The 25,337-nt window shown below is 43.0% G+C and overlaps 1 protein-coding gene across 1 annotated transcript in view; it reads left to right on the top strand.

The window, feature by feature from the left end:
• LOC306760684 (alpha-2-macroglobulin-like protein 1) overlaps positions 1 to 24,244 on the top strand; it is a gene marked incomplete at both ends in the record, with an annotated part of 43,057 nt that extends 18,813 nt beyond the window's left edge. The window contains 17 exons of the mRNA XM_079246649.1: positions 1,767 to 1,992; positions 3,606 to 3,732; positions 3,916 to 4,037; positions 6,625 to 6,676; positions 6,940 to 7,023; positions 11,511 to 11,687; positions 11,839 to 11,914; positions 13,894 to 14,050; positions 15,627 to 15,701; positions 16,765 to 16,927; positions 17,001 to 17,188; positions 21,294 to 21,506; positions 21,666 to 21,784; positions 23,667 to 23,757; positions 23,871 to 23,939; positions 24,016 to 24,121; positions 24,207 to 24,244. Coding sequence (XP_079102775.1) covers positions 1,767 to 1,992; positions 3,606 to 3,732; positions 3,916 to 4,037; positions 6,625 to 6,676; positions 6,940 to 7,023; positions 11,511 to 11,687; positions 11,839 to 11,914; positions 13,894 to 14,050; positions 15,627 to 15,701; positions 16,765 to 16,927; positions 17,001 to 17,188; positions 21,294 to 21,506; positions 21,666 to 21,784; positions 23,667 to 23,757; positions 23,871 to 23,939; positions 24,016 to 24,121; positions 24,207 to 24,244 — 2,083 coding nt within the window. The remainder of the gene's footprint in view (positions 1 to 1,766; positions 1,993 to 3,605; positions 3,733 to 3,915; positions 4,038 to 6,624; positions 6,677 to 6,939; positions 7,024 to 11,510; positions 11,688 to 11,838; positions 11,915 to 13,893; positions 14,051 to 15,626; positions 15,702 to 16,764; positions 16,928 to 17,000; positions 17,189 to 21,293; positions 21,507 to 21,665; positions 21,785 to 23,666; positions 23,758 to 23,870; positions 23,940 to 24,015; positions 24,122 to 24,206) is intronic.
• Between the last annotated feature and the right edge of the window lie 1,093 nt (positions 24,245 to 25,337).

Here is a 25,337-nt window from a genome sequence, read left to right as displayed (position 1 = left end):
CCCATCCCAGCCACTTCGCACTCAGCTGCAAATTGCTTAATCAAGAGCTGGAGATCACGTCCAGATGAAACAAACAGGACCACATCATCCACAAAAAACAGAGACCCAATCCTGAGGTCACCCAGCCAGATCGCTTCAACACTTCGGCTGCACCTAGAAAGTCTGTCCATGTTAGTTATGAGCAGAGTCAGTGATAAAGGTCATCTTTGGCAGAGACCAACCCTCACTGGAAACAAATCCAACTTACTGTTGGCAATACAAACCAAGCTCTGACACCTGTCGTGCAGGATAACCTCGGAGTACTCCAAACAGGAGCCCCCAGGGCACACGGTCACATGCCTTCTCCAAGTCCACAAAGCACATGTAGAGTGGTTGGGCAAACTCCCATGCCCCCTCCAGGACCCCAAATAGGGTATAGAGCTGGTCCACTGTTCTGCGTCCAGGACGAAAACCACACTGCTCTTCCTCAATTTGAGATTCGACTGCCCGACGGACCCTCCTCTCCAGGACCCCTGAATAGACCCGCGGAGGCTGCGGAGTGTGATTGTAGTTGGAGCACTCTCCGGTCCTCCTTTTTGAAAAGGGGGACCATCACCCCAGTCTGCCAGTCCAAAGGCACTGTCCCCAATGTCCACGTGACGCTGCAGAGGCGTGTCAACCAGGACAGCCCCACAGCATCCAGAGCCTTAAGTACTCTGGGTGGATCTCATCCATCCCCGAGACCTTGCTGCCAAGGAACTTTTTAACTTAGTCCAACCCTGAGTTCACCAGGTCTGCTTTCTCACCGGAAGACGTGTTGGTAAGATTGAGGAGGTCTTAAAAGTATTCCTTCCACCGACAACGTTCCGAGTTGAGGTCAGCAGCTCCCATTCTCTATTGTACACAGTATTGACGGAGCACTGATTCCCCCCTCCGGACTTGCCGGATGGTGGACCAGACTCAGCTCAAAGCCATCCGAAAGTTCTTCTCCATGGCCTTGGTGAACTCCTCTCATTCCCAAGTTTTTGCCTTGGCTACAACCGAAGCCGCATGCCGCTATGCCTGTTGGTACCTATCAGCTGCCTCCTGAGCCCCACAGGCCAAGATGGCCCGATAGGACTCCTTCTTCAGCTTAACTCTGACAGGGGACTCTGCCAGACGTTCCCCACCACCACCTGAGCCAACTCACCACCAGGTGGTGATCAGTTGACACTGCTCTTCCAAATAGAACAAACATACAACACAAATCAGAAAGTGTTATGTGCTCTAAGAGAGGACCAGGTCTGACTGGATTAACCGTAACCCTTTCAAGCAACAAGGTGACATTGCATTTAGTACATATATTATCTAAAGAGGTTATGGATTAGTTGACTGTACAAAAAATGTAAACAAGCCTCCATAAGCTGAGGAATTCTAAAGTCTTCATTTTAATTGTAAACTAAATGTTGATTTTTAAAAAAAAAAAAAAAAAAAAAAAAAAAACCTGTATATACATTTTAATCAAACAAATTCAAAGTTGGTTTAACTGATTCATGAATTAAAAAGTTTACACTGTGAATATAAAAAAAGCAGAGCTTCCCACAGACCAACATGTATGCACCACTGGATTTACAAGAGGATTTACCTCTTGGAGAACAGCAGCAGAAATATCTTCCGTTCTGTCTTCCTCAGCATTACATACACAATTACATGTCTAGGAAGATGATCAAAATCATACTTTTACATGTTTTTCTTCTCGTATTTGGAGTCACTATCTGATGCACAGTGTTTGTGCTTCTGCTTTGCAGAGAGTCTGGTAGAAAGGACGTGTCCGTCACTGTCCCAGACACCATCACCACATGGGAGACGGAGGCTTTCTGCTTGTCCTCTGAAGGTTTTGGTCTGGCTCCTCGTAAGAAGCTTACGGTCTTCCAGCCCTTCTTCCTGGAGCTCACGCTGCCCTACTCCATCGTCCGGGGGGAGAACTTTGAACTGAAGGCGACTGTCTTCAGCTTCTTGACCAGCTGCATCATGGTAACGATGACATGTCTGTCAATCACAGCATGGCACAATCACAGAGAGTCTGTCAGCATAGCAATGTCAACTATTGTTGATTAATCTATTTAAAAATACCTTATTGTTTCTAATATTAGTACTTTTATTGTAATCACATCTTGGGCAGGATAATCATGTGAAATGAGTCATCATAGTGATGTTTTTAAGAGTAATGCAGGTTACTGCGGCTGTAGAATGAGTCACATGTGGGGGGTGTAGCTGCTATGGTGTTTACAACATCTGGACATGTAGATGTGGTCAGGATGGAACTGCAAACACTCCCTTCAAAATGGCAGACTTCCTGTTCAATCTACCTTTTAGGTTCAGGAAGCTTTTTTTGTAGACTCTCAAGTGTTCTATGTGCTGAATTTCATCCCTGTACATGTCTAAAGTCCGTCTGCAAAGGCAGCTGTCCTGCAAGTTTTAGATGTATCCCAGCTCCAACACACCTGGCTTCCATTAAATGGGTCCAACAGCCAATGAAGATCTGCACAGTGAGTGCTTAATATGAGTCAGGTGTGTTGGATCAGGGATACATGGAAAACCTGCAGGATAGTGGCCCTTGAGGACCGGAGCTGAACACCCCTGATTTAGGTCAATGCAGTGGGCAGCCAACTGATTTAAATATTATTAGGGGCGCTGTAGAGCCATAGTGTGACCTATCTATCAGACTGTCATCCTACAAGCCATGTTTGATCGGCGGTATCCAATTGAATTCCCAGCGATGTTTCAGCTACAGGGACTTCCTGTCTCACACACATCAGTCTTAATTAGCAGACTTGCGTAAACTGCACAAGTCTGCTTATTTCTCATTGATTTAAGTCAGGTGTGTTGCAGCAGGGAAACTCTGAACATCTGCAGGACTGCGGCCCATGAGGACCAGAGTTGCACACCACTCATCTATGTGGTGTCTTGGTTTGGTCTCTGTGTGTCTTTGGTTCTTGTTTCCTGTTTTATTTTGAAGTTGTGGTTTATGTTGAGCTTTGTTTCCCATTAAGCTCACCTGGACTCAATTAGTCTACACTTGTGTCCCGTTCTGTTTCTGTCTGTATTTGCCCATGCCCATTTAGCCTTTAGTTTCTGTTCTCAATTCTGGGTCATTGTGTTTTCTTCTCTGTAAATGCCTTGATTTTTCTGTCCTGTCTTCCATCAAGTATATGTCGGAATAAATCTTGTGTCCTTCATCTGGTCCGGCTCCTGCCTCTCTGTTCCTGCAACTGGGTTCCCGCACCTCCACGGACCTTAACATGTGGATCATGTGACTTACCCAAGGGAGATCTAAATTATTATTTTGTTTTGTTATTTTCGGCCACACGTACAAACTTTCACATAACACACACAAAACATGGACAAAAGGGTACTGTCGCACGAGGGGGCAAAGCGGCAGGTGCTCCATTTTGACATTACTCTGGCACAATATGAACAATAAAATTGGAAACAGATCTTTAGAATTTAAACTGTGTCTAGTAATTTATTTACAATAACGAAATACTTGTGATGATCCAACAGACGTCTGATGAGCTGGTATTTATTACTCTGTTTCTCTTTATCCCAGTTTTAGAACATAATGATGTTATGTATCTGTTTAACAGGTTAAAGTGACTGCAGCCCCCTCCTCAGATTACACCCTCACCCCCCTCTCTGGGGACCAGTACACATCCTGCCTGTGTGGCAGCGAGCGTAAGACCCTCAGCTGGACCATGATCCCTACAACCTTAGGTAAGGCTCAGATTTCCATCCAGTCTGGTGTAGATGTTAAAGGATGGCAGGATGGAGGAACTGTTGTCCCTTCACCCTCTGTACATCACTTTTCATCTCTATGAACTCAGTGAGATCCACCTCAGTGGTTAAATGTAAATGAAGAACTGGAGCTGAAAAGCTGATCTTTACTGATCTTTTTAGGGGTTGTGAATGTGACTGTGAGTGCTGAGGCTGAACCGTCCCACACTTCTTGTAACAATGAGATTGTCAGCGTTCCAGAAAGAGGACGCATCGACGTGGTCACACGGCCTCTCAGAGTAAAGGTTTGTTATTTACTGTCGATTTAACCTTCATTTGACCAACTGAGGTTGGTAAAAAAAAATATGAGGTTAAAGATAACAGTAAAGGTCTCATTTTACAGAGCAGTCCCCATACACCTTAACATAACTTCACCAAACTGGGCCAGTTCAGGCTATTCTGTGTCCTGTTCCTGGTGACCAGGGCAGTACACAGAAGTTTTCCTTCCAATCGCAGTCCTGACACTCGAGATGAATAACCTGCAATGTTCGACTGAAGATAACAGCAAGTTAATTTCCATTTTTTATACATAATCATATATTTTATGGTTTTTTTGGGGTTTTTTTTTTGTATTTGCAAATGTAGGTGGGAAGAAAACCATGTATTTCATTATGTATGAAAATGCTCCAGTGCCCCACATATGGCCTAGAATGAGCCAATATGAGAATACAAGAGACAATGTTGAGTTTATAGGTCTGAAACCTCTAGCAGATCTTAACCCTTTATAGGAAACTCAATACCTTGGAATTAGACATTTTAACCTAAAATTGTCTTTGATATGTACCAGGGCCTCCATTCTGTTACATTAACAAAAAAATAAGTAGTTTCATACTGAATATGAGTCACTTTACCCCATAAATGGTTAAAGCAGCGTAGAACAGTGGATCCAGATGAAATTGATATTTAGTTTGAGCACTCACCTATAGAAAAATATATTTTCATATCTCACAATGATAAACAAGCCTATTGCTGATAGAAATTTTCAGAAGTTTTCAATAAACTTTCCTTTTTTTTCCCTGTTTGCGTCCTGGACTTTATTCAGTAAGACCTGCTGTAACTAGTGAAAAGTCTAAGAATTAAAAGTAAAAGTCTCCTCAAAGCAGATTTCCTCATATCAATACTTTGTAACTGCTCTGGTTTTCTTATAAGTTGTCACATTTTCAAGAAACACTGAGTCTCAGAATTAGTAAGAACACAAGCATTAAGATGTTTTTGGCATTAAAAGCCATCTCAAAATGAAAAAAAATTTAACTTTCAAAAGATTAAAAGCGGATTGTAACGTCTGTCATACATCATTTGATAATGTATCGTAAGATAAAGCTGCGTCATCTGCATAAAAAGGATTCTTTCCTCATTCATATTTTTATGGATAATTAAAAGAGCAAGCCAAGTACCAAGCCCTGAGGTACCTCATGTAGCACGTACAAAAAGGGGAAGAGGGGCTGTGTCCCCCTTAAGCTTCCCCTATAAGGACACCCCTGGTCAGAGCACCTCAGCAGGCCAAGCAAGACAGGATAAATAGATTAAAAAGGTTTATTGTCTGTGTATTACAAAATGTAGTCCGTAGCTGCCACCTGCAGTGGTTCTGGGCTTTAATCCCAGACTGGTAAAAACAAACAACGCTAATAAGAAAGTGAAACACTAAAACCACATGCAATAAAACCATTAAAATACAATCCAATCTAAAATTATACCCGACCACCAGGCAGGTGGAGCAACTCTGTACGACAGGAGACCACTAAAAGGGAACATAACAGCAGTTAAAATACAAAAAAACAAATGTACAATAAAACAGACCTCCGCAAGAGCAGCCAGGGTGAGTGGCTCTTGTTTAATGGTCTTATCAAGGACCCAAAGTAAATGTCAATATTACAATGACAACTAAAACGTTATACGTTACCACTCTTTGTCACTTCCACCCTGCTTGCTCTCGGGTCCGCCCTTCCAGGTAAGCAGGACTGTCTTTTATAGTGTCACTGGTCCTGATCCCCAATTGGCCGCAGCTGTGACCAGACTCAGCAGAGAGGCAGAGCAGCTCAGCCCAGGTGCCTACACCTCATTCTTTACAGAAACTCATTAACACTCGGTTCTCTGTGACAGGTACTGCAGGATCAGACAGCGCTGTGTTATATAATATCTTTGTTAGCGGACGATGATCCACAGTGTCAAAAGGCAGGTCTAGAAGTATCTCCACAGGTTTTCTTCTTATCCAGAGAAGCAGTGGTTTCATTCATTTTCCGAACCACTAAATCCGATTAAGGTTCACAGGGAAGCTGGAGTTTATCCCAGCAATCACTGGGTGAGAGGCAGGTACAGGTTGCCAGTCCATCACAGGGTGAAGTGGTGTCATTTACAAGCCTAAATGAAAAACATAAATGAAAAGAATAATATAAAAGACTTATGAAGAGTTAGAGACATAATGTGAATTACTTTGAGTAATTACGATGGTGTTACATTTTGAATATCTGTAAATGTCTTTAAAACTATTAAAAGAAAGGAATGTAATGGGTATTTAATGCAAATTTTGGAACAACTGGATGTTGTATGTGAATATTGTTAAATGGATGATCATGAAATTAAGGGGCAGACATCATAAGATTGCTCTTCTTTCTGCTCCTTTTCTTTCAAGCCATATTTAATTGGCAGTCTTATTTTGTATTTATTTTTATGTTGTTTTGAATTAAATAAATAAAAAATAAATGAAATAAATACTCTTGTAATGTTCCTGTTAGGGACCACAAAACAAATGCACCTTTATTATTATTATAAAATTAAAAGATTTTAGAATAATTTTATCTGCATCTCATTAAAAATGATACATTTCTATTTCAGGCTGAAGGAACTGAGATCACAAAGACACACAACTGGCTGCTCTGTCCTAAAGGTCAGTCTGGTTCCCATCATGGTTCGCTTTGATGAAAGAGAAAAATCAAATGACATCCAGAAAACCCTGGATGTCATTTGATTTTTCCTTTCTTAAATGTTACTTTAGTTCATTTAATGAGTTTTTATCAGTTTAGTAAGAACTGGACACAGTCACAGAACTGGTCTACACCAGTTCATCATGCAGTGACAGATGACGGTGACATCTTCGCTTTAGACCTTTGCTTCAGCTGGAGTGTGTCTCCTGTTTCTGTCTGTCCACAGGAAACATGTTGACAGAGGAAATGGAGATGCAGCTCCCTGACAAGATGATTGATGGATCTGCTCGTGCTACAGTTTCAGTGCTGGGTAAACCAACAAACTCGTCTGAACTGAGTTTTTATTTACTAAAACAAATCCTGCACGTAGGCGTCAGCTACACACAGACTGAACTGATTTCACTTTTTATAAGTTTTTCTGTGAAGAAGGAACAGTTCAGGAAACGTGCATTCACACAAAGCCAATGATAATACTGAATTCCACATACCTGGCCTGCAGGTGGTGCTGTGTCACTGCCAATGAGATACCACTGCAACCAGAGATCAGAAGCATGCACAGAAACCTCTGCAATGTAAACAAAGCTTTTATAAAGAAAAGGATGGTGCAAAATCAAGCTAAAATGGAAACATTTGTGTGGTTCAGTAGCTTCTGCAGCACAAACTCACCGCTGTGACCCACCATGGTTAGAGCTGTTGATGAGGTTCGCACATACAGGTGTGCAGGGGAATATTTAAAGCGGCTCTATGATGCTATTTCTACTTTTCTGAGCTTTCTACAGTGTTATAGTGTAGAATACTCATCAGACATATGAGCGGCGCTGTTTTTTTTAATCACCTAAACGCATGATTGAGTTTTTTTAGCACTCTCTATGTTCAGTTTCCATGGCGACGGTAGCTATTGGTTTTAGAGAGTTTTTTTTTCTACTTCGAAATTTTAGTGACGTCCCGGGGGAGGGACTCAAGGATTGGTCATCTTCTCTAGGTTGTGTACATTCATTAGAGGAAAGCCACCTTTCCTGCTCAGTAGAACTACTCCGAGCAATTGACCAATCAGACGCAGCCCGCAGGCAGGACATGGGGCGGAGCTTTCTATATTTGCTTTTTTCTGGCAGAGGCTGATCTGAGAGGATCAATACAAAATGAATGAAGGGGTTTGTGAAAAATACTTGATTATTTCTTGCCCTTCTGGACTTGCATATTTGAACTAATTAGACTGAAATGTGCATCATAGAGACAATTTAACAAGAGTCTGCATGAGCAGAAAAGAGAGAGTTTTATTTTAACTTGTACAAATAAGCATAGCCACACAGTCTCTAACTAAAGCTCGTTACATCCTCCAAAAGAAGCGAGATCTTTGTTCTTGCTCTCGAGTTCGCAAGAACATGAGAAAAATTATTTTTCATCTGGTTCATTCATACTCCAAGAGAAGCTTCATTTGCAGTGGGGAGTGATCACTGCGGCTGGTGATGTCTGCTTCATATGCAATGAACCCATCCATCCATTTTCATTCATTTCATTCATTTTCCTAACTGCTGAATCCAATTCAGAGTCGCTTCAGGGAAGCTGGAGCCTATCCCAGTAGTCTTTGGGCGAAAGGCGGGGTACACCCTGGACAGCTCGCCAGTCCATCGCATGGTGTGCAATGAACCCTTTTATTTTATATTGAACAAGAAACTTTGTCCGCAGCAGGACGGATTGTGCACAAGGCTGGGTCTGCACTCTCAAAAATAGAGGTACAAGATAAGGACATTTCTGTACCTGTATTGGGGACTTTCCTACGCTGATCTGGTTCAGTGTTGTTGTGATCGCGGAGTGTGCATCAGTTAAAATGCAAGAAAAAAAATCCAGGGGAATCCTTTAGGCTCTTTTATTCCCAGCCATGGTTCACATACTAAATGGTACATACATGTGTGGGTGTGTATGCGTGTGGTTCTGTAACACACATAATAAAGAAGATATGAGACTAGTAATACAAACTTCACAGATGATAAAATCACAACCAAATTATAAACAGAAATAATGCAGGTCAATTCCAACATAAAGAAGCAGCCATGCTCTGCTTAAAGGCACTGGATAGGCCTCAAAGTAATCACCACTAATTGCCTGGGTCCATTCAGAATTCCGAAATAAGATTGAGCACATTCCTGATGTCTGGCACCATGTACAAATCTAACATAGTGGGCTATTCCACCCATATGAAGAGGTATACACAATCTGGTGGTCGGTCTGAAAACTGCACCCAAGGTACAATGCAACCACAAATAGTCCTAATAGAGTCCCATCTTCTTAACACAGCCGCCCCAAACTTGCTTCAGCAAGTTTGAAGGTAGTATTCATTGTCCGTCTTGTTCTGGAACTGCAGGGAGTCGGATGAGACGACTAACAGGACGTACATAGGTGCGGTCTTTCAACTTGATGCAAGCTGAGCGGATCAAGCCATCAGTTCCTGGAAAGACTTTTCTGACTTCTCCAACAGGCCAGGAGGCTCTTGGGAGTTGTGGGTCTACTATCATAACGACAGTACCCACCTGAATTGGAGATGTGTCCCTTTGCCACTTGGACCTGGTCTGCAGGGTTGGCAAGTAGTGGCGCAAAACCTGTATCCAGAAGCGGTCACTCAGCACTTGACACGTCCGCCAATGCCGGCGTCCAATCAGCTCAGAATCATGATATGCCACCTGGGGAAGCGAGGGATCAAGCCGCCCCATGAGTAATAGGTTTGGGGTGACGGGGTCAGGGTCAGCCAGGTCTGATGAGACATACCCTAATGGCTTTGAGTTGAGGATGCCTTCGATCTCCACCAACACCGTCTGAAGGACTTCAGCTGTTACAACCTGACAACCCAGTGTTGATGTTAAAGCGGCTTTAATCGATCTAATCTCCCGCTCCCAGGACCCACTGAAGTGAGGAGCACTGAGAGGATTGAAGCAGAACTTCAGCTGGTACTCTGCTAGTCGGGTTTGTAGAGATGGATGCAGGGCATTGAAGGCTTCCCGTAGTTCGCAATCTCCACCTCGGAAATTAGTGCCCTGGTCACAAAGTATCTCAGCGGGTTTTCCACGTCGAGAGATAAACCTTCTCAATGCCATCAGAAAGGAGTCGGTACTGATGTTGGATATGAAGAGGTATACACAATCAAATACTATATGTACGAAGTCTGCCGGACAGTCGTGGTTAGCTTACACATTAGCTTTGGTGCTAACAGGAATAATCAAGAAATAAAGCTTACAGCATAATCATAAAACCATTAAACTTATGTAGAACCTTTTATGTCGCACTGTAAGACACCCACCTGTCTCATGGACGCACACTTAAAATAAAAACCCACAAAAGAACATGCCACCATCCCCGTAGCTTAGGACCAAACTAATAAAAAACAATTATTTCACATTTTAGCTCACTAGCGGCCACGCCCTCTGGTGGTCGGTCTGAAAACTGCACCCAAGGTACAATGCAACCACAAATAGTCCTAATAGAGTCCTGTCTTCTTAACAGTACCTATAGGTACATTTTAAAGAAATGTTCTCTCAAAAGTACAATACTGGTCTTTAAGAGACCAGAAGCACACCTTCCAGAGTACGAAAAAGGGTTCAAAGTGACATAAAGTACAAATTTGTACCATTTTGACCATAAGGGAACCTGCAGCATTGAAAAATGTAATGTTAATGGCTGTAATGTTACAAACTAGAGCAGAGTTGAGTGATGACAGTAGTACTACTTAACAGTCATTTACTACACCAGACAATGAAGGTCAGATGCTGCAAACTAAGTGTACGTCTGGTCAGTATTTTAGTTTTTGAAGATTATTTCTAGATTAAAGATAAGATAATATTGCTAAGTTGCATGGACCAGGCCTAATGCTGTGAAAAACATAAAAAAAAACATAACTTGATAAGGTGAGGTTGAGGTACAAAAATAGACCAGAACTGAAGGGTACAGAAATGTCTCTCAAAAGAGTACACCCCCAGCGACAAGCATTTGTACCTTTTTAGGTACAAGCTGGTACCTCTATTTTTGAGTGTGTGTATGTGTGTGTGTTTTAATGCCACATGTTAAAATGTTTGTACTTTTTCTCCACACCAATCAGCTGTTTTATCAAAACAATCAGTTTTACCTGCAACAGGAAAAATGCAGAAGCAGCAACTTTCCACTTCATGATTTTCCATGTCAAATATGCCCACCTCAAATATCCAACCAATCACACGATACGTCTCGGAGCCCCACAAGGAGAAAGTTCTGCCAGCCTGATGTGTCCAGGCCCATTTTCAATCACGTCTTTGAGCACAAAATGACGTCATTTTCTTCTCGGGGCCTTGAGAACGAGAAGGTTTTCACTTCTCGTGGAGGATGTCTCAGGTTTTAGTCTGAGGCTCTGCTGGGGCTCAGGGGGTGGTTAAAGGATGGCCGAAATGTGGACATGCAGGATCAGTTTTTAGAGGGAGTAACATAAGCATAATACTGTGTGATGCACTTGTAAAAACATGAATGTATGAATATTTCTTTTACACGGGTTAACACAGGAGAGGAGTTATGGCGTCAGCAGAGATGTATATGAGTTGAAACACAATGGTGGTGGTTTAGATTTATTTCTTGTAGAATTATAGAAACATCCATCTATACTATGAAATCCTGTCTGTCCCAGTTGCTTTTAGTCCAGAGTCACAGTATAGCCCAGTCCATCACATGGAAAACACAGTCAGACTGACAGACACTCCCTGTGAGAGTTTAGAGACACCAGTCAGTCAGACATGTTGTTATTTACATGTTCAGATTTAGAGATTCTGTGTTTTTGTCCAGGCGACATCCTCGGCCGGGCCCTGAAGAACCTGGAAGGACTGCTGAGTATGCCGTACGGATGTGGAGAGCAGAACATGGCTCTCCTGGCCCCCAACATCTACATCCTCCATTACCTGAAGAACACACAGCAGCTGACTCCAGCCATCACAGAGAAGGCCACCAACTTCCTGACCAGCGGTGAGTCTTTCAGCTGTTCAGTGACGTCTTCACATCCACAGGTTACAGATCAACAACTTCACTCAGAATACTGAAAAAATAATTATAGTTCGACCAAGTTTTACAGTGTGCATCAGTGCTGTGATGCTGATGCTGTTCTGTTGTTGCCTAGGTTACCAGAGACAACTGACCTACAAAGATAATGAAGGGGCGTACAGCACGTTTGGATCAGGACCGGGGAACACCTGGTGAAATATTTACATCAAAATCATGAAATCTGGTTTATGTTGAAGATGTGGAAGGCATGACTCAAATCCTAGAAAAAGATATATTAATGTTATTCATTTTAATGGAGCCTGTTTCTTTTTCAGGAGAGTTGTGTGAAAAACATTTAGTCGTTATTTTAGGTAGATAGGTTGGCGGGTTGGACTCCTCTCAGGCTACTCTTTGTCACAGATTCTAGGCTGCGGTGTTGAGGGGATCTGGATTGGTGGTCTCAGGATTCCGTGTCTTCTTTTTGCAGATGATGTGGTTTTGTTGGCTTCATCTAGCCGTTTGATCGAATTGGAGCTATTTGCAACCGAGTGTGAAGTGGCTGAAATGAGTTCCTTCGCAGGGTGGCTGGGCTCTCCCAGGGTGAAAAGTCATCAAGGAGGAAGTCAAGGCAGAACTGCTGCTCCTCCACATACAGAGAAGCCACATGAGGTGGATCGGGCATCTGGTTAGGATGCCTCCTGGATGCTTTCCTGATGAGGTGTCCCTGGCACATCCCTGCTGGAGGACACCTCAGCACACGCTGGAGGGATTATATTTCTCGGCTGGCCTGGGAAAGCCAGAAAAAGCTGGCAAACGTGGCTGTGAAGACGCAGGTCTGGGCTTCCGTGCTTAGCCTGCTGCCCCTGCAACATGACTCCAGATAAGCTGCAGAAAGGCAATAGATGGATATCAGTAGACTGCAGTCTCATTTACTTGGAAAAGTACAGGAAACCATTCTGCCTGGAGCTGACATCAAATGAAACGGAGATTTAATCAGAACAGAGATAGCAGTCTGTAAAACATCCAATGCAACATGTAAACATCCACAATAAAGCATAGGTTCAAAACACTGTGCAGTTATTACGAGGGGAATTGTTTTAGCTGGTAGCTGTTAACTTAGCTGTGTTAAGAGAGAGGAAATACGGTGATTATGAAAAACAACATGAAAACAGGCCGTGAAAAACACCCAAAAAGTAACATTTAGAAACCTCCTCATGAAGGTCGAAGATTGACCGCTTTTATTTGAATCAGCTTTAAGATAAATAGAGATAAAGATATTTTTTATGTATTTATCATATATATATATATATATATATATATATATATATATACACATCAGTGAGACATTAGTGAATGTCTCAAATAATGGAGTCTGGAGGAACACGAGATGGAAGAACCATCATGGGAGGAAAAGCCCAGGCATGGGATGGCAGGATCCCAGGTGCAGACTATGCAAAGGAGCCCCTGAAACAATCCAGCACCTCACAGCAGGTGCAAGATACTGGCAGTCAAAGGATACATGGAGCTCCATAACCAAGTAGCTGGCATAGTGTACAGGAACATCTGTGCAGAATATGGACTGGAGACCCCTAGGTCCTAGTGGGAAACTCCCAAGGTGGTGGAGAATGAGAGGTCTAAGATCCTCTGGGACTTCCAGATCCAGAACTGGAGAAGGCCTGGAGGGTGAAAAGCAACAGTAGTACCCATAGTAATTAGAGCACTGGAGAAGTGGCTCCAACAGATACCTGGTGAGACATCAGATATCTCTGTCCAGAAGCGCAGTCCTAGGAACAGCTAAGATACTGCGTAGGACCCTCAAGCTCCCAGGACTCTGGTAGAGAACCCGAGCTTGAGAGAGATGAACAGCCACCCGCCCTACTGGGGCCAGGAAGATTTTTTTTTTTTCCTTTTCATTATATATATATATTAGTAGGGCTGCACAGTGGCACAGTGGTTAGCACTGTGGCCTCACAGCAAGAAGGTCACTTGTTCAATCCCTGGCTGGGGAGGGGTTCAGTCAGTGGCCTTTCTGTGTGGAGTTTGCACACATGTGTGGGTTCTTTCCAGATTCTGATTCTGAATATAACATCATACAGTTTTTGCTCACATACATTAGCTATAACTCATGTTTGGTGCTGTAACATGTTGCTCTGCATCACAAGTCAGTAAATGTTTGCGTTGTTTTCCTCAGGCTGACTACTTTTGTCCTGAGGTCTTTCTTCCAAGCTCAGTCTTTCATCTACATTGACCCGACAACCATCCAACAATCCAGGACTTGGCTGCAACAGAGACAAAGGCCAAATGGCTGTTTTGAAATGTCAGGAAAACTCTTCAACAACAGAATGAAGGTAAAATGATTAGCCTTTTTTTCTTTATACCTCAGTCATCTGACCACAGCAGTACTCAGTCTGCTTCTCTTTCTGTCAAGGGTTTTTTTTAGCATGGACTTCATGGACTTTTTTATACAGGGATGTGTTGTTGTGCATATGTAAATGTAACTATTAAATGTATTTAACAAAAGGACCCCAAGAAGAACAGCAGTAGATAACTTCTACAGGCTAATGTGGATACAAACAAATAAAAAAAAAAAACCCAGACGTAACAGGAAGTGTTATCGATGTAAAGAGCTGAGACCAGAGCAGAGATTTTAGCTAGCACCTTCCAGGCAGAGAACCTTTGATCAAACCACCAGTTGGAGAAGACACAACTGGTGTTTGGTTATTACTCTAGTCAGGCACTGAGACAGAGATGAATGCTTAGGGTAGAGTCAGGATCAGAAGGTCCGAAACTAAACTACCATGGGTCACATTTCTGAAGAGCGATTTCATCCCATGTTCATTTAAACAGATTAACTGTCATGACCCGCTCAAAAGCCATAACAAAGGAGTGATACGATGCAGAGTTACAACCAACAATAAAACATCCATCCATCCATCTTCTGCTGCTTATCTGGGGTCAGGTTGTGGGGGCAGCAGCCTAAGCAGGGAAGCCCAGACTTCCCTCTCCCCAGCCATATTTGCCAACTCTGCAGGGGGGATCCCAAGGCGTTCCCAGGCCAGCCAAGAGATATAATCACTCCAGCGTGTCCTGGGTCTTCCCCGGGGTCTCCTCCCAGAGGGACGTGCCTGGAACACCTCACCAGGGAGGCGTCCAGGAGGCATCCTGACCAGATGCCCGAGCCACCTCAACTGATTCCTCTCGATGCGGAGGAGCAGCGGCTCTACTCTGTTCTCCTCCCTGTGGCCAGGCTCTCTAAGTGAGAGCCCGGCCACCCTGCAGAGGAAACTTGTTTCAGCCTCCTGCATGCAAGATCTTGTTCTTTCGGGTCTCAATCCACAGCTCATAAACATCGGTGAGGGAAGGAGCGTAGATTGACTGGTAAATCTAGAGCTTCACCTTCTGGCTCAGCTCCTTCTTCACCATGACAGACCGATGCAGAGTCCGCATTACTGCAGACACCGCACTGATCCGCCTGTTGATCTCACGCTCCTTCCTTCATAAACAAGACCCCAAGATTTTTAAACTCCTTCAAAAAGAAAACATATATTATTAAACAACTCAAAGTGCCAAACAAAACCAAAGCACCAATGGAAGCAGGAAGGGAAGAAGGAAGGGGGACCATCAAGCTACAAGCGATGACATATAAGGACCTGCTAGGGGCTCCTCGTTTGCCTGATGGGCTTCACCCACCACCCTGCAAAGGGAAAAGAAAACAAGTAAACGGGCAAAACAAAACCAATCAATCCCGTAGGGTCGTCACGCAACAATATAATTATGATTTTCTGGCAAAGTACAAGAGTCCAATATGTCTGCAATGATCTGTCAAAGTCTCTGGTAAAAATCCACCATAATCGTCTGCTGTCTGTGTATTTATAAGCACAGAAATATTAATGATTGTGCTTCTGTGATGCTCTGTCACCACAGGGTGGCGTGTCCGATGAAGTCACGCTCAGTGCTTACATCACTGCTGCCTTCCTGGAGATGAAAATATCTACAGATGTAAGTAAATGACAAAAATCTGATACTGCTCTGATTTTACTGTTAGGTGCACATTTTTATTGTGAAAAGTCTACACCAAATATTCTTCAAAAACTAAGCAAAAGTGTAATATTCATCATCGAATGGACATTTGGAACCATTGGTGGACTTGGCAGATGTTCCTGTCCAGTCAAACTGAATCATCAGGGATGAACAGTTTTCATCAGGTGTGTAACTGTAATTCCCCGATCAATTAGAATCACATCAGTCACAAATCTCCCATCTTTCTGTTTGTCCAAACACCTTGATCCGCCTGCCTGCTCATCTTGTAGTCCTGCATGTGAGTCCATCCTCCATACGGTTTATAGTGGAACATGGTAGAATGCGGCCAAAACAGGACCCAGCAGGTTAACAAATTACTGTTTTCCAAGAGGCTTCCAAGGATTAAAAGCAGCAGCAGTATCTGGAGTCCAACAAGAAACTACCCCCAAACATCTGCGAGGACCACAAAAATCATGGAGATGCTGTTTTACTGCAGTTTTGCATGCAGAGCCAGGGACTGATCTGGAGCGGGTCAAAGTTTCCTGGCTTCATCTCCCACCTCACCTGGGTCCAGTGCAGTCCCTCCTATCAACCCTCTGGACCACCACTTCGTGTCTGCGTTGCCTCCATATTGGTTCTTCCAGTCAGCTCTGCTTCACGGCACAATTCAGTGTGTCTGCCAGGCAACTGTGGCAGTTTAAAAAAAGAAGAAAGAAAAAAAGAAGAATCTGTTGTCCTTCAAACTGTTAACCTTTTAAGATCCGACCCATGAAAAAATTATGAAAATAAGAGTTAGATTTTTTTACATAAGGTCTTCATTTGTCCCTTAAACAAAATGTAACAAAAAGGACCTAGTATTTTATTAATATTTTCCATTTATTACCATGTGGATGTGTAATCTTCTACTCTGTTATTCGTTAAGAGACAAGAATCAAATTGTGTTCAATTGGATTTTGAGCAGTTTTTCCTATAAAGTGATGAAAATTGTCTCAGACACTGTATAAATCATATTTATCACACTGAGCTCTTATGGCTTATAAAGGATCCTGTGGTGAAGAAGAGCTTGTCATGCCTCAGAGAGTCCATGAGTGATCTCAGTAACACCTACACTACCGCTCTGCTGGCATATGTCTTCGCACTGGCAAGGGATATGAAGACTCGTTCTTACCTTCTGCAGCACCTTGATGGAGTGGCTATAAGAGAAGGTGAGTCATTAATGTTATGAAAATCAGTCAAGTTCCTGAATCTAACTCCAACTGTGTCTTTGGTTGTCTTCAGGAAGTCTCATCCACTGGTCTCAGACAGCATCAGAGACATCAGAGTCTCTGTCAGTGGAAATCAGCTCCTATGTGCTGATGGCCAAACTCAGTACCTCTCTTTCTGCTGAAGACCTGGGCTACTCTGCAAATATTGTTAGGTGGCTGACAAGGCAGCAAAACCACTATGGAGGCTTCTTCTCCACACAGGTACAACACCAAATACAAATATATACATAAATATCTTTGGCTCCAGTGGCCAATTAACAGTAGAGAGATAGGAAGTTGGTTGAAGAGCTGGGATGACCTGCAGTGAGTGGCACAACTCCAGAATTGCAATTAAGGGGACATTCACATTCACCTTTTTGATCCGAATCTGAGTCTGTTTGCTTGGAAAGTTTGCTTTGTTTGGGGAGCTGTGAATGCGCCAAACAAATTCTGATTCAGAGCAAAGAAGCGGACTCGGTCCACCTACAAACCATAGAGTGTATATCAAGAGATGGGTGCAGCGTCCATGACGTCACACATAGGTTTCTGAAGAGCTGAATTGAAGCTCGGTGGGCGGTTCCTACCATCGCCATCTTGGCAGGGTCATTCGTGTCGTCACACCTGGAGAATACAAAAAAGGCAAAGAGGTGGGGCGGAGGGGGGCTGTGGATGATTGACATCGAGCGAACTCCGAGCTGCCTGTGGCTAAGAGCTCACCGAGCTAACCCGGAAATAACAGGAGCTAACCAGCTAACGGAGGTAAGTGGGCTGAATCTAAGTCACGTTGTTAACCGGCTAAAAACCACAGTTGTTCTACGTTCTTCTTACTTGAAGCAGGAGATCAGGTACCTGTCAATCAAAAGGATATGCCCCTAAATATGCCAAATTTCAAGATTAAATTACTTATAAACAGGAGAGTTAGAAAAAAATTCACTTCCCCCACAGTTGTCATGAAGGTGAACCTCACATATTAAACCAAAAATGGATTTTTGTACCAGGCTGTAAACATGTTTATTTCGGCTGTGAAGTTGATCTTTTTAACATGGGAGTCTATGGGGATTTGATCTGTTTTAAGCCTCTAGTGGATGAGGGGGGAACTGCAGTTTTATGCACTTCCGCATAGGCTTCACTTTTAACCGCCAGAGGCTCCATCCATCTTTCATTTACGATCTATGCTACAAACACAGAATTCAGTCCATTTCAAGCAGACCAAATACAGGAAGAGGACTACAAAAAAAGTCACTTCCTGCATTTGGCATAGCATTGCATTTTGGGTAAATAGATAGTGATAGTGGTAAGGGTCCTCTTCCTCGTCTGTTGTTCATACTGTCCATTGTTGCCATGTATTTCTGCAGTATACTTGCATAAGACAAAATAAAAAACCCAAAAAAGCAATGGTTTCATCTACATGTTTAACTTGCAACAGTTTTCCTGTTCACGTGGGTCTTGTCCTCTCTTTTGGTAAATATTAGCGCAGCGCCACCTTTGGTGGGAATGTTGATATATTATTGTACAGGTTTAGTGTGTTTGACCAAAGTGCAGCGTGAATGCTATCTCGGTCTGCATGGATACGCCCCCCTACAACTGAGTTGAGTCACCAATCAGAGTCTTGCAGACTATCTTGATGTGAACGCACCCTTAGGGAGTTTTTTTTTTTTTTGTCATGTATAGTTAGTAAAAATCTTATTTTGCCATCCACACTCCACCATGAACACCAAAACAATCAAAATGAGTATGAAGTTCAAACCTGTGTGCACAGAATACAAAGAACACATAATCACAGCTACAGAAAGTGATGCACAAATTTTTGAACACAGTTTACATATCATGAATTACACATGCGCGGTATTATTGATTTAGTGTGCATGCTTCACAGCCTCTCTGAGACATGCTTGTTAGAGTGATGATGAGTGAGAAGTGCTGTTTACCCACCTACATGTGAAAGTGCCATAAATCCAAAAGTGAGTCAATACCAAAAACTCCAGTCCTCAAGAGCTACCATCCTGCAGGTTTTAGTGTTTCCCTGCTGCAACACACCTGACCCAAATCTTTAACAGGCAGGTGCAGAAGATGAAAAGTTTTTATTTGAATCAAGTGTCAAATGAAAAGGTAAAACCACCATTAAAACCTGCTTGTTGGTAGCCCTCAAGAACTGGAGTTGACTCCTGAGATGGATGAATCCTTTGTGCCGTCACCTGTGGTTTCTGAAAAGCTGCAGTTAGCTCATTGGGCGGTTTCTACCGTGGCCTTCCTGTCAGTGTCCTGCCAGTGCCAAGATGGTGACAGTAAGAGGTAGAGCTGAGAGGGAGACTCTGAGTGTGGGGGTGGATGATTAACATCTATCAAACTCCAACCTGCCCTGTAGCTAAAAGCTAACCAAGCTAACCCAGCTAAGATATATACAGTCTATGGTCTGGCTTTACTTCCCCAAGCTAACTGAAAACATGCTGAAATAAACACAGAAGACGATCAGAAAGCTCTGAGTTTTGAGCATAAATCATCATTTTAACACCTCTGACAGGATCTGATATTCAAGAACTCCTTGTTTAACGTTTTTTCTCTGTGTGGCGCCGCGATGGACTAGCGAGCTGTCCAAGGTGTGCCCAGCCTTTTGCCCAAAGACTGCTGGGATAGGCTCCAGCTTCCCCGTGACCCTTAATTAGATTGAGCGGTTAGGATCATGGATGGATGGACCCTTGTTTAACGTCATTACAACCTTTTACAACTATTTATAGCATCAGCAGCTACAATCATATTTTACTAATCAGTGAAATGGTGGCTCTTTTTTAAATAATCTCAGAGTTGATTAGCCGTTATCCGTGTCGAGGAAAAAAGTCTGTCAATGATGAGGAGTCTGGTTTTCAAGTAAAGAAACAGAAATCGAACAGAAAATAAGAAGGAACAGAGTATTACAAATTGCAATTTGGAGAGAACAGTTCAGAGGTCTGACAACGCAGAAGTCTGAAGTAGCTGTCAATGATTCCTAAACTAAACCCCCCTTTTAATTGCATGTCATAATCTATGTTGAATGGTTTGTTGTTATTCTATATGTTGGGTCGAACTGACCACAAAATTATGTTCTCCCTAATGGCTCCGTGGCCTCTGACTCTCTAGTAGTAAAAAGGGGGAAGCCAGTGTGCTAGTTAATCAGATTCAACATGTCTGGATGCAGACATCTCTGGGCCTCTACCCATTATCTACTCAGTCAGGGCAAATAAGCAGATACTGTGAACTAAGCTTAAAGGGGTGCTATTATGGTATTTGGAGTTTTCTGAGCTTTCTACAGTGTTACAGTGTTGAATCCTCATCAGACATGTGAACGGCGCTGTTTTTTATCACCTAAACGCATGTTTGAGTTTGAGTTTGAGTTCCAGCACTCTCTCCGTTCGGTTTCCATGGTGACGAAAAACGCCTCGTTTTAGAGAGTTTTTTCTACTTGGAAATCCTTGTGACGTCCCGGGGGATAAGGTTCGGTGATTGGTTACCTTCTACTGGTTAACAAGGGCATGTACAAATACATCAGGCGGGTGGAAAACGTGGGATAAAGTTATTTCCAACGATGGCTGGTGAGTTTACCAAAGAGAGACATCCTGCTGCATTCGTTGCTGTGGGTTGCTGTTTTCCACTTCGTTTTCAGGCTCTGATTCAGGTTCCAACATGTAGGGCTGCATGCTATGTGTTGACATTGTAGTTTTTTGTTTTTTTTTTAATTGAGTTCATATCAGCCTAATCCTTCTGTGTATGAGATGTTACAATGACGGTGAAAGCAGTTGCGGTGCGCGCTTCCGATGTAGTGCAGTGGCGGGAGGCGGGGCTTAATGCGGAAGAGTCTCAATCCACTCGTTTTGCCCGCAGGCTGATCTGACAGCCTACGGAGAGGGTCGGTCTGAAGTAAATAAAGCCATTTGTGACAATAACTCGATCAATCCCAGCCCTTCTGGTCTCAGAAATAAAAAATAAATTAGCCTGAAATGCACATAATAGTTCCACTTTAAATTCTTAAGTCATCATCACCTCTTCAAACCTACCAAGCAGTTATCAGGGATGAATATATGCTAATGATTATGAAATATATGAATACCTAAGCTAGAACATGAAATTCTCCACAACATTCTCAAAAACGTTTACTTTGGACTAATTAGGTTTCAAAAATCACTTTATCAGTCCACATGAAATTTATACATATTTCCTCCCAGTAACACACCAAGGTCTTACAGAGAATTGTAGTGACATGTGTCCTGAACACAGCTGGAATATCAACGTTTTGACTTTGGTGCTGCTGGTTTTTATAGTTAAACTGTGATTTAATTTTGGATTTTCTTCTTAGGACACGGTGGTGGCTCTTCAGGCTCTGGCTCTTTACTCCACCCTGGTGTTCAGTCCTGAGGGTTCGAGCACAGTGATGGTTCGGTCTCCCAAAAGCCAGATGACGTTTGATGTTAATCCGCTCAACAAACTGCTCTACCAGGAGAAGACGCTGCAGGAACTGAAAGGAAAGCTCGTCCTGGAAGTGAAAGGAACTGCATGTGCTGCGGTGCAGGTCGGTGATCTTCCAGGTTCTCGTGAAGACTGACGATTATTTCTGTTATCATAAGCGGATGAAACTGGATGCATTTGTCATAACTATTTTTAATCATAATCAATCACAATACAACTTTTCTAAGAGAAGGAACTGTAATCCTGGGTTACTTGTTTCCAGGTTTCTCATCACTACAACATCCCTACGCCCTCCGATGTCACCAGCCTGAGGCTGGAAGTCAGACCAGTGGTCGTCTCTGCCAGCAAGAGGCTCAAAGTCTCCCTGCAGATCATGTCACTGTAAGTAATCATCTCTCATGCTACACATGTGATCGAGGAAGGTTCACCAGAATGTATTAAGTGGTGGTGAACGGATGTTTGGTGGTTTTAATCAATCGGCTTTCTGCACAACTTTTTCTACTTTATCATCCATTTTCAGGAGAATCGTTTATTTTCATTTCAGTTTTTACAGAACTGGTTCACAACAAAATCATCTCTAGGTTTTACAGTCCAATTCAGTTTGTTATACTCCAATTATAATTCGTTCGATCGTCTGTCCGTCCATAACCAGGGAGGACAGTCATCTTCCTGGATAACGGGGTCAATAAGCGGGATAACTCAGGCATCCTTTTTTTGTGTGTGTGTTTATTGTGTCGCTGATGTTTGAATTACTGAGGAAAAGGCTCAGCAGATTAACCAGTGTTGTGTCGACACATGATGGAACTTATAAAAGGAAGATCTTTCAGTTTACCTTTTCCAGGATGTGTCATTGTTTCTATTATTTTTTTGTATCAATGGGAAATGCAAATGATAACAACTTAAGTTGGGAAACAAGATAATTCCCAACAAGTTTTTAGCTGAAGACTTGTCTCAGCTTGGTGTTTTCTCAAAACATTTGAGTATACTGATCACGTAGGACAGGACAAGACGAGACAGAACAAGTGCACAATTAAACATAGTAATCTACAGTTTAATGTGTTTCTCTACCTGCTGCTTGTGGAGAAACCACACAGAATGATTGCCTGAAATTTGATAAAAAATAGAACGTATATGAACAGGTATTGAGCATTATTTCAGCTGTGATGCTGCTTTAGCAGGTGAATGACTTGTGGAATGAAGCTCTTTGTCATCAGCCTGACAGCAGTGGCAACAAGGTCTGGCAGGGCCGTTTAAGGATTCTTCAGCCTCCATCTTCAATATTTTTCATGAATATTTGCAGATTGGGAAGGGAGGCTCTGATAGTCTGTTCAGCTGAATGGTCCTCCTATTAGGGAGCAAGAACCCTTGTTTTGGACAGTTTCCCATCCAGGTGATGCTCTGCACTCTGAGTGGTGCAGATAAAGTCACTGAGCACTCTGAGTGGGAGCTTAAAGTCTCTCAGTCGTCTTTACGTCGTGGTGCTGATCAGGTGAGACCATGACGGATCTTGTTAGATTATCAGTTCCAGGTATTGAACGTTTTCCACATCAGAGCCTCAAGTCCACTTTCAGTTCTATCTCCAGAGGGACTCGTTGTTGTGGGACAGGGTCCCACCACGGCGGTGTCATCAGCTTTATAATGGATGGAACCTCCCCAGAACTTGGAGTTCAACAGGTCCGGTGGAGGGGCGGATCCTCCTCAGAACCTGGACTTTGGTGAGTCCAGTGACGGAAAGGAACCTCCTAAGAACCTGGACCAGAAGTGGTCAGACTGAGGGATGAATCTTCATGTAGAACCTGGACCTCAACATGACCGACTGAGACTGATCCTTCTCAGAGCCTCAATAAGTCAGTCTGAAAGAGGGATCCTCCCCAGAACACAGACTTCAGCGTCAGATGGAGTGATGGATCCTCCCAGAACCTCGACCATGATGAGTCAAATGGAGGGACAGATCCTCCCAGAACCCGGACCTCAACAGGTACAATGAAGAGACAGATACTCCCAGAACCTGGACCCCAACAGGTCCAATGAAGATACAGATTCTCCCAGAACCTGGACCCCAACAGGTCCAGTGGAGGGACACATCCTCCCAGAACTCAGACATCAACAGGTCCAATGGAGGACAGATCCTTCCAGAGCCTGGACCTCAACCTTACTGAAGCACTGTGGGATCTTCTTGACAGAGAACAGAACAGAAAGCAACCATTATCCTAACTTCTTATTTACTTGCTGATCAGATAATATGATCAATGTTCCCTTACAGATACAGCGGTAAAGAGAGCAATACAAACATGATGATCCTAAAGATCGACCTGCCCTCTGGATTTGAGCCGGACCTGAGGTCTTTAACAAATGTAAGTTTTTACAGTGACTTTACCTGAACACAGGCGTTATAGGAACAGCAAAGGAACAGCTCTCTTCGCCCATAGTGACGATAATGTCTCAGTATCTGAATGTCTCCTCACAGCTTCGCCAAGCTCAGCAGGTGAACCTTGTTGAACACAAGAACGATCATGTTCTGCTGTACTTTGAGGAGGTGAGAAGAGTTTACAGCATTGAATCATATGTGTTACCAAATACCAGCGATGTGATCTGAGTTTCTGTTTGTTCAGTTTTTTAAGGGTGCAAACGTCAGTCACAGCCTGGTGCTCGTACAGCAGGTCCCGGTGCAAAACCTCAAACCAGCTACAGTCACACTCTATGACTACTACCAGCCTAGTAAATCCCCAAATCTGCTGAATTTTTCGTACAAGTTCAAAAGTTGAGTTTCTTGTTGTTTCACCAACTATTTTTTTTCTCTCAGGTGACCGAGCTCAGACAGAATACATCGTGGCTACTTAAGGTAACAAACTACACACTGTTTGACCAAAATAAGTCATCACCTGGATTTAACTAAGCTAACAGGTTGGAGCCTCCCATAGGAAGATCCCTGCAGGGGGATTTTCTTTCAACTGCAACAAGTTATTTAACAACAACTGATGCAACAAGCAGCTTCCCATTTCTTAAACAAGCAAAAAACTGTCAGTCTTTTTAAAAAGGGTCACAACATCAGCATTAAGCAGAAAAAATCATGTCAGGAGATGCAGAAACTACTAGAACTGGGTTCAGAAGTGTCCAAAAACAGCATTAAAAGCTGGAAGGATGGTGGGGAAGCATCGTCTTCCAGGAAGAAATGTGCTGGAAAAACATCCTGAATGATGGTGATGGTGATCACTGGAACGTCTGCTGGAACCAGATGGAAGAAAAACAACAGTAGAACTCAGGACCAGGTTTCATAGTGAAAGTAAGAACATTTCCACGTGAACAATGTGACTGAACAGCTGTGGAGCCAGAAGAAAACCACTGATCAGAGAGGAGAACTGGATCAAAAGCAGAAAGACTGGATTCTGGACCTGGAAGAAGGTCATGTGGTCTGAATCAGATCAGAAGGTTTTATTGTCATCTTTGGACAACCAAATGATTCCAGTACAACCCCTCCAAGAGTAGACAAACTACATACACATAAACATAAACAGGATTTGAGAGGTTGAAGCAGCAGCCACATTAGCCTTTTACATGTAGCATGAGAAAAAAAAATCATGTGAGGAAAGGATGGGTGGGGGGCAAAAAAAGAGGCATTCTCTACAGGCTTCCGCTTGGACCTGTCTTTAGGAGTCACGGTATCAGCATCTACAGTTACGCAGATGATACACAGTTGTACTTTGCCATGTCTCCTGAAGCCAGTTAATACTTTTTGAAACAGTATTTCAGATATAAAGTCATGGATGGCAGAGAATTTCTTACAGTTCAACTACAACAAAACAGAAACCTCAGTTATTAGTCCCCAAGACAAGAGAACCTGAAACTAAAGGATTTCAAAGAGATACCCAAACGTTCAGCTGTGTTAATCAGAAGCATCATCTTTACAACTTCCATGTTGTTGTAAAGGTAACCA

Source organism: Telmatherina bonti (genome assembly GCF_933228915.1).
Source record: "Telmatherina bonti genome assembly, chromosome: 9".
Lineage (NCBI taxonomy): Eukaryota > Metazoa > Chordata > Actinopteri > Atheriniformes > Telmatherinidae > Telmatherina > Telmatherina bonti.
The sequence above is the reverse complement of the archived record's forward strand: the minus strand, read 5'-3'. Positions and strand labels throughout refer to the sequence as shown.